The sequence below is a fragment of the Primulina huaijiensis genome, chromosome 2 (genome assembly GCF_012295235.1).
Source record: "Primulina huaijiensis isolate GDHJ02 chromosome 2, ASM1229523v2, whole genome shotgun sequence".
In the NCBI taxonomy this organism is placed as follows: Eukaryota; Viridiplantae; Streptophyta; class Magnoliopsida; order Lamiales; family Gesneriaceae; genus Primulina; species Primulina huaijiensis.
Window position 1 is genome coordinate 20019067 of NC_133307.1, and position 9141 is coordinate 20028207.

Sequence of the window (9141 nt, forward strand, 5' to 3'; positions counted from 1 at the left end):
AAGTAAGGACCATAAAAAAAACTCTGAATGTTGTTTTTCTGATGTCTTTATAGAAGTTAATATAAAATTGTTTGTTTTTAGACTCATCTATAATCATTGTTATAAAACAAACCGCATAGGCGCTGGACAGTTGTCAATCGCCTCGATTTTTAGATCCACTTAGACGAACAACCGCTAATGTAATATATTATGTCATATTTTTCAATCAATTTGTTACCAATAAAGAGGATATTCCATTAATTTTGAATTACAATATGATATAGAGAAATTATCGAAGAAATATATCGATAAACAAAAAAAATTACATATCTTGAGAAAAAAATTGTCTAAATATTAGACGGACGGCTCGATTTTTAATATACTGACTATAATGAATATTGTCCAAGGATTTGTTATGGCGCATTCCTTTTCTTGGACTACTTCACCAAACAAAATGTTTGAAAATAATTTGATTTTTTGCAAAATAAATCTATTCCTCCATAAGTCAAATAGAATTAGCAGAGAGAAGAAAATGTCTATTATTTGGCAAAAACTTGTGTGAGACGGTCTCACGGGTCGTAGTTGTGAGACGGATCTCTTATTTGGGTTATCCATGAAAAAGTATTACTTTTAAGCTAAGAGTATTAGTTTTTATGGTGAATATGGGTAGAGTTGACCACATAAGACCCACTTTTATTATTTTATGTATTATTTGAAACATACCTTAGGAGGAGGGAAGTCACCAAGAAATGACGATATCTCTCCCTCCATGATGTGGATATATTCCAATTCTCGACATTTTACTACAAGACCTTTCCCATCTTCCCTTAAATCCCCTTTCCCTTCACATTGTTTTGTCATACCAAACCTTCTTCCTTTAACTCACCACATATTTCTTGAAACTTGGTATATTTTCTTGGTTTTGCCACCCCTTTCATCCGGAGTATTGAATCTTCAAATATCTGAAACTTGTTTGGCGGGTTTTGAATCTGGTTGAATTTAGAGAGAACCCAATTCTTTGTTTCTCGTGTTTTGGTCTTAAAGTTCGGATTTTTTTGTTTTGTTTAGTGGAGTGCTATCTTTTTTGTGCAAGTTATAAGCTTAATCGGCGTAGAAATCGTGGGAATTCTTAATCTTTATTCTTTTGATCTGAAGAAGTTCAGATTTTGATTGATTCATTGATACTTGGGCTTTTATTGAATTCCTGACTACATTTTTTGTTCAAATATTGAAAAAATTGTTTGATTTTTCTTGATTTCATTAAAATGGGAAATTGTTGTGTTGTTCCTAAAACTTCCGACGAGGAGATAGTGGGAAATCATAAGCCAAATCGCTTTGCTATTAATGATGGTAAACATGTGCCATATGGTGGATACAAATCCTACGTATTGACCAATCCAACAGGGCATAACATTGAGGACTTTTACGAGCTGGGGCGTGAGCTCGGTAGAGGTGAATTCGGGGTTACCTATTTATGCACTGAAAAATCAACTGGGGAAGTGTTTGCTTGTAAGTCCATATCTAAGAAGAAGCTCAGGACTAGAGTAGATATTGAGGATGTGAGGAGGGAGGTTCAGATCATGAAGCATTTGCCGAAGCTTCCAAATGTTGTGAGTTTGAAGGATACATACGAAGATGATAGTGCAGTGCATTTAGTCATGGAGTTATGTGAGGGTGGTGAACTGTTTGACAGAATTGTTGCTAGAGGACATTATACTGAGAGGGCGGCTGCCGCGGTGACTCGAACCATTGTTGAAGTTATTCAGGTGAAGATTTGATTTCTTGGTGTTTTGTGTTGCTTTATTAATGTGGTATGAGTTCTAATCTATATTTGCTGAGTAGAGATTTTTATTGTTGATTTATCCTTTGTTTGTGCCAGTATACATGCATTGACTGAACCGCAAATGTAACTAAAATTCAAAATATGGGTTGGGGTGATATCATATTTTAGTGGGTATATATAGCATATGCAAATATATGAATCTATAGAAAAGTTTCGAGGAAGAGGAGTGAGCCCCCTGCGCACCCCATCTGGCCGTGCCACTGGATACATTAATTCTCTGATCTTTCGTTTAAGGAACACCAGAAATTGTCCAATAATCCAATTTAGTGCATTATTGTAGTGTCTGACCCATGTCCATGGAGACCTTATTAGCACATGGATAAAGGCAGTTGAAGATAAAATAAGTCTAGAATATCTGGACATCCTGTTGAAGAAACCTGCAATAGTGTGTGATTGAGGGTGTATGTTGAGTATTGAGACTCTGGAGTGTTGACATCTTGAGTGATAAACGATGCCGATTCAATCAGTATGTTTTACATCTGTCATTTGTTGACGCAAAAATGCATTATTCGACCCCATTTTTTATGATTGCATCTTTTTTTTTTCCAACTCTGTTCTGTTTGTTGCCGTGGTAACTTGCAAAGTAACTGTATTTTGTCCACCCTTGTAAGTGTTATCTAATTAAGTGGATCTTCCTGCAGAATTGCCACAAGCATGGGGTCATGCATCGTGATCTTAAACCCGAAAACTTCTTGTTTGCAAATATGAAAGAAACGGCACCACTAAAGGTCATTGATTTTGGGCTATCAGTTATCTTCAAGCCTGGTATGTTCCTTTCACGCTTCATTAATTCTTTGGGTTGCAGTTAAACATATGTTGGATTGCATCAGCTAACTTTTTGACAATTCTGCAGGCGAGAGATTTGATGAAATTGTGGGAAGCCCTTTCTATATGGCTCCGGAGGTCCTGAAGAAAGACTATGGTCCAGAAATAGACATTTGGAGTGCTGGCGTTGTTCTTTATATCTTACTCTGTGGATTTCCACCGTTTTGGGCTGGTTAGTTTCCAATTTTCTGTACGCTTTGCGGCCATATTTTGAATTTATGCAACTAAACTTTAATGCCAACTTTATTGAAGGAGGATGTTCAAACTAGGTTAAAATGGTTGAATCAATCATATTTTGTGTATTGTATAGTAGATAGGGATGCAAAGTGTGGTTAACTTGTGTGTGTAGACATAGAAACTCTCTGTTGTTTGATTAAAAGTACAGACATTTTCCACTCGGTTTTGACATTCCCTCTGGCACAAAATGTTGTTAAATTGCAGAAACTGAACAAGGCATTGCCCAATCGATTATTCGTTCTGTTGTGAGTTTCCAAAGAGATCCTTGGCCCAAGGTTTCTGATAAAGCAAAAGACCTGGTAAAGAAAATGCTCAACCCCGACCCCAAGAAACGTCTTACACCCGAGGAGGTTCTAGGTAACATTTAGCCCAATTAATTATCAACACCACATTTTGCATATCGCCATGCTTGATTGCTCATTTCAAATTGTTGACAATTCTAGCTGCTTGACTCGCAGATCATCCTTGGTTGCAGAATGCAAAGAGTGCTCCCAATGTTTCTTTGGGTGAAACTGTTAGAGCTAGGCTCAAGCAGTTTTCAATGATGAATAAGCTCAAGAAAAGAGCTCTACGGGTAACAGCTCTTGCTTCTGAAAGTTAATAAACGATCAATAATGGTGTCGTTGGCCAGTTACGGTTTTTGCTAAATCGATTTCTCGAATGTCAGGTGATTGCTGAGCATCTATCTGTGGAGGAAGTGGCAGGCATAGTTGAAGGATTCCAATTGATGGACATGGACAACAAGGGGAAGGTTGACATTGACGAGTTAAGAGTGGGGCTACAGAAGCTTGGCCATCACATCCCAGATAACGATCTTCAAGTTCTAATGGAAGCTGTGAGTGTCATATCTAATTATATGACTTCATTCTAGGCTTAAATCTTTTGAACAGCTCTAAAGCGGTAGTCATCTATGAGTCGTTCATCAATACATGATTCGATAAGCAATGAGAAGCATGGGAAAAAGCAGGGCAGTGACCCTATAAAACTTTTGTTAGCTTACCTCCCACGAGCTCGCATTTTTGACAATGATTACTGAAACAGATGATGCCATGTTAGAGAACACTTCGTTTGCAAAGCACAACATTTTTGAATGCTACACGCCTTGTCACGTGAAAATTTGCTTTGTATTAACTAGTAGAGTAATGTTAGTTTTTTTAATTCCTGTTGGAACAGGGTGATGTGGATAAAGATGGATATCTCAATTGTGGAGAATTTGTTGCAATATCTGTTCACCTAAGAAAGATGGGAAACGACGAACATATACACAAGGCGTTCGAGTTCTTTGATGCTAACAAAAGTGGGTATATAGAGATGGAAGAGCTAAGAGACGCCTTCGCCGAAGAGGCAGAGACAGAGGCGACCAGTGAAGAGGTCATTATTGCCATTATGCAAGACGTGGACACAGACAAGGTCAGTCGCATCCTATCTCAAATTTCTGACCATATCTAACACATTCTTTCATACATTCTTACATCTTTTTCTGTATTATTGTCTGCAGGATGGGCGTATAAGTTACGACGAGTTTGCTGCAATGATGAAGGCCGGAACAGATTGGAGAAAGGCCTCGAGACAGTATTCGAGAGAACGATACAACAGTCTGAATTTGAACCTGATCAAGAGCGGATCAATACGAATGTGATGGCCCCTGTAGAGAATGGCACACTTGAGTGGAAACAAGTTTTTCTGTTTTTTCATTAATCTATGTTGTAAGAGCAGAGCCACGATCAAATTTGATTATCATTTCACATGCATATTGTCCATTGTTACCAAAGTTTGCATGTTAAATTGAATAGTTCTTGATAGATTCTTAAGATACAATATGGAAGCTCGTTAGAGTTATTGGTGTAAATTAAAAGTAGAATATTAAAACAGATTAGATCCAATTAAACTAGTTGATCACCAATCCTGGTTTTTTTATATTCACCTGATTCGATTTATCATATGGGTTTTATTTTCACATGTGAGTAATCCAGTAAAATTTTCAATACTTTTTAATGGTTAGACATGATGTTGGGCTATATTTTTACAAATTCCCATTATATATATATATTCTCTCATTTATTTTGTTTATATACTTGAAAAAAATCTATACATTTTCTAGAGGAACATATTTAAAAAATATGACCATGCTAGAATTGGACAGTAGCTCAGTTTTTAAATAGATTCTATGCTGCATCAATCAGCTGCTAGCGATGCTGATGATAAATGAACGGCATTGGCATAGAGCTATTGGAGTTTTCAACTGTCAAACTTCTGTAAACCTGATCGAATTGTATTTGGCATATGCAATTTGCGGTTCCAACTCTAGACAAAACAAACCCCCAGCCAATTGTAGTAAAAGAGAGCTGTATTTGGATTTCTGCTGATGAAAGAGCTAGACATAATTAACCATGTTCGATAAATTTCTCAAACTGCATGACCCAAATTCAGCACACATGACATGACTTGACTAAAGATACAACTAATAGACACATGATCAATATATATATATATACACACACACACACACATACATATACAGACAGGTCGAATCCTCGGAATGTTGCATTGTCCGTCTTGTGTACAGATAATCGATAGATATACCATTAATATATACAAATTCTTTCTGATGATCAAGATCAAGCAGTAGGGTATGAGGAATCCATAGCAATCCCACAAAGCCCTTCTTTAGCACTGATATCCTTCTCCATCATAATATACCCCTCCATACCCCAGCTAGTTCCCCAAGAATTCTTGATCAACCAATACTTAGTACCATCCCCGGCCATCCCATATCCAACAGCAGTCACGCCGTGATCCAGATTGGTCCCACAGTCCCCTGTAAACACCCCGCTTGAATAAAACTGAAATGCCATTCCGCTCGCGTCGATGGACACGGATACAGGCTGATGTGCGACCGCCTTAACAAGAGCAGCCTCACTGTTGGTGGGCACCTTTTCAAACCCCGAAATCTTGGCTGCGTGGGATGCTTCTTTGTTCTTGTTGCAGGTTCCATCTGCGGCTGAGTAAGGGTACGTGGATTCGGAGGCGATCCCTTTGTTCTTCGCGATGAACCCGAAGGCATCTTCCATGTATCCGCCCTCACAGCCTTGGTCGTTGCTTGTTCTGTCGCAGTCTACTATTTCTTGCTCTGAGAGTGAGATCAGTTTGCCTGTTGAGAGCTTGTTGATCCCTTCTGTTGCTGCTATTGCTGAAAATGCCCAGCAACTTCCTGTAGTTTCAGGACAGGAAGATAGTGAAGAAAAAGACTGTGAATTACCTCGAATATATACGTTCCAGAAACGTTATACACAACCAAACATGACCGGTCGGAACACTACTCTCTCTTTATTTTTTAATATTTGCTTGGATTTATATCTTGAAGAAAAATTGAAGCAGAATCTCTAAACATAATATTTTTTTGCCTATTCACTTTCATTATGCAAGTGCTTTTAAAAATTTTAAAGCCTAACCAAACATTAACCTTGAAATTTCCAAAGGAAAAATGTTTTTGTTAAGGAAGATTGTCTATCCTAACTAGGAAAGGGAATGTCTTACCGCATTGGCCTTGATCCTTGACTGGTGTAACGGCCCCTTTCTTTCTCCAGTCCATGCTAGGTGGGACAACACTCACATTTTCATACTTGAACGATGTAGTTTCAGTCCATTTCTCGTTCGAAGAAACTGTCTTAAGTCCATTCCTAGCAGCCCTAAATTCCTCGTTAGTTTGATCAGCAAATGCATTGAGGCCAAGCTTGTAAGGCCTATTTCCACCTTCATTGAACCTTTCAATGAACTCCACATTATCCTTGAATATCTTGAAGCGAATCGCCTTTTCTCCGATATTTTCATAAACTCTGCCGTATTCTAACATCCATTGCTCGTGTCTCTCTAGCATGGACAACCTTGGTACTTGGCGCGAGGTGGTTCGAGTGACGAAAATTCCCAAGATTGCCAACATAACAACAATGGTACTAGATTTCATGTTTAGTGCTGACGAGATAGTCATTTCTTGGTTATAAAATGTACTTTTTGGGATTGCATTTTAGCCTCGAAGAAGTCATGCATTTATAGAAGAAGATTTGTTCAATTATTATGTAAACGAAAAATTCGATTAAGTTATTTCCAGTTTGCCGGGGAGATCAAGGTGACATTTAACTAAGACTGATTAACGAAGACACCGTAGACGTTGGTCCATCGAACATAGTTCAAATTGACATATAACTTGTCCTAGAATATCAGCGTATGGCTTTGATTAATCGTGGGATAGACAAGTTATAAAGTTAAACTCTATGAAATCTAACATTTGATTAAGGATCCTTCGTCAATTCTCAAGAAAATATTATCAAGTTGTAGGGTTTTCCCATCGGTTTGTCGGCAAACTTCATTCAAATAACCGCAGATTATTTTTTACGTCGTCGAGGTAGATTTCAAATTCACCTCAATACATATATAATCATTTGAAAACGTCATTTAAAAAATCCCTCAAATCCATATCTTTCAATCCACACACAACTTTCAGATATATTAATGCTAATTTCTTTATCATTTTTTATTTACAGCTCGAGCTACGGAAACTTGGACACCAACTAGAGCCAAGTTTGAGCATCATTCTCAATAGCGAAGAAAAGTTAATTACAAAATTATTCAATCAAGCTTATTATTATTATTATTATTATTTGGGATGTAAAGAGGAAACGTAATTTAATAAACAAATGGCTAAAAGCTTTTTACAACTAAGAAAGTGTTTATCGGAGCTTATAAACTCTAAAAACAGACTTATAAGTTGTTTTAAAACTTATAAGCTCTCATAATTTATTTAGTAAAAAAAAATTACAAATAGTTATTTAAATAAGTTGTTTGATAGATTATAAAGTATTTTTTAAAAAATGGGATACTCTCTTTTTAAAAGATCTTATTTTTATATTTTATTATTTCAAAATATTCTTATTTTATCGTCACTTCTTAAATTTCACTTTATCACTTTGTTTATTTTTTGTTATCAAATTTAAAATACGATTTATGATATAAAAAAACAAAAATATTAATATTTTATTGTTTAAATTATTAACTACAATTTTTTTATTAAACATTTTATTTACTCACATTAAACTTTGCCTAAAACAACTTATAAGATATATAAGAATTTATAAAATATTTTAAATAAGTTTAGTAGAACATCTTCTAAATCTATATTTTACAAATTACCAATTTAATTTGAGCTCTTTCACATTATAATATTTGGGTGAAATATTGTGGTTTTAAACTTTTATTCATGTAGCTAAAAGTATTCTTTATTTGTTTTTTATTTTATTTTTTCATATTTAAGAACTCAACAGGAATTCTTTAATCTATTTATTTTGACTGTGATTTTACTGATAATAATAAATAATTAAATATATCAAACCTCAAAAAAGAATTTACTCTTAGATTAGACAATGCATTCGAGTACAAAATTAATGCACAAAATGTAAATAAATAACAAAAAATTGAAAATAGATGAATTTTTTTATTTTTTTGAAGATAATATAGATAGAGTTTAGAATTTGGGAAAACAAAATTTGCTAGATTTCTCAATTGGCCCAACTCTCACATGTATTAATATTCTTCATTTCTTTGCTTCCTCGGTTGCCGCTGGCTTTGGCTGTTCCTCCTTGGGAGGCGGTGCGCCGGTTGTTACACCGCCGTCGATGCAGCTGCGGCACTTCCTCTCCACCCATCCTTCTATGTCGTGTTCCCCGGATCCCCCCAAATGCTGGCCTCCACAGAGCCGAGCTAGGATCCCCGCAATGACTGCAAGTATTGTTATCACCGCTAGCACCACCACCAGTGTCTCGATGGAGTGGTGGGTGGAGTGGCTCGGCTCCACCTCCACCAGCACTGGCGGCGGCCCTACAAGTGGCGGAAGCTGATTCACTAGAGCCATGTTTAAAGAACAGATATATGGCGATGTATTGAAGATATAGATATAGGGGTTAAACAGAAGTCAGCTGGAAGAACAGATTGAACATGAAAATGGCCAAAGATTTCTCAAAACTATGGGATCAGCATGATTGCAGAATGAGCTTCAAAGATTTTGGGATTGTTGATGTGTGAAAATATGCGTGATTGTCGGAGAGAGCAGTGAGAGTGTTCAGATGAGCTTTGGAGCAATAAAATGATGGTATTGGACTTTGTGGGAGAAATAAAAAGGAGTGGCTGAATTATATTTTAGTTTAATTTCAAGAAGATATATATCATAAATAATTTGTTATAAACATCACAAATTCAATATTTTT

At 36.3% G+C, this 9141-nt stretch overlaps 2 protein-coding genes across 2 annotated transcripts; one reads left to right on the plus strand and one right to left on the minus strand.

Moving 5' to 3' along the window:
* Nucleotides 1–770: 770 nt before the first annotated feature.
* LOC140968333 (calcium-dependent protein kinase 32-like) lies at nucleotides 771–4824 on the plus strand. The gene is made up of 8 exons (XM_073429266.1): nucleotides 771–1745; nucleotides 2464–2587; nucleotides 2676–2819; nucleotides 3089–3241; nucleotides 3343–3458; nucleotides 3552–3719; nucleotides 4058–4294; nucleotides 4383–4824. The coding sequence occupies exons 1-8, from the start codon at nucleotides 1245–1247 to the stop codon at nucleotides 4521–4523; spliced, it is 1584 nt and encodes a 527-aa protein (XP_073285367.1). The 5' UTR covers nucleotides 771–1244; the 3' UTR covers nucleotides 4524–4824.
* Nucleotides 4825–5447: 623 nt separating this feature from the next.
* LOC140959584 (senescence-specific cysteine protease SAG39-like) lies at nucleotides 5448–6848 on the minus strand. The gene is made up of 2 exons (XM_073417502.1): nucleotides 6422–6848; nucleotides 5448–6095 (listed from the first exon to the last, which is right to left on the minus strand). Exons 1-2 carry the CDS (start codon nucleotides 6846–6848, stop codon nucleotides 5503–5505), a joined length of 1020 nt encoding a protein of 339 aa, XP_073273603.1. The 3' UTR covers nucleotides 5448–5502.
* Nucleotides 6849–9141: the final 2293 nt, after the last annotated feature.

Coding starts and splice junctions, on each gene's coding strand:
- LOC140959584 (XM_073417502.1), bottom strand. CDS start 6,848: ATGAAATCTAGTACCATTGTTGTTATGTTGGCAATCTTGGGAATTTTC. Junction 6,096..6,421: donor CAAGGATCAAGGCCAATGCG/GTAAGACATTCC, acceptor CTGAAACTACAG/GAAGTTGCTGGGCATTTTCA.
- LOC140968333 (XM_073429266.1), top strand. CDS start 1,245: ATGGGAAATTGTTGTGTTGTTCCTAAAACTTCCGACGAGGAGATAGTG. Junction 2,588..2,675: donor ATCAGTTATCTTCAAGCCTG/GTATGTTCCTTT, acceptor ACAATTCTGCAG/GCGAGAGATTTGATGAAATT. Junction 4,295..4,382: donor AAGACGTGGACACAGACAAG/GTCAGTCGCATC, acceptor TATTGTCTGCAG/GATGGGCGTATAAGTTACGA.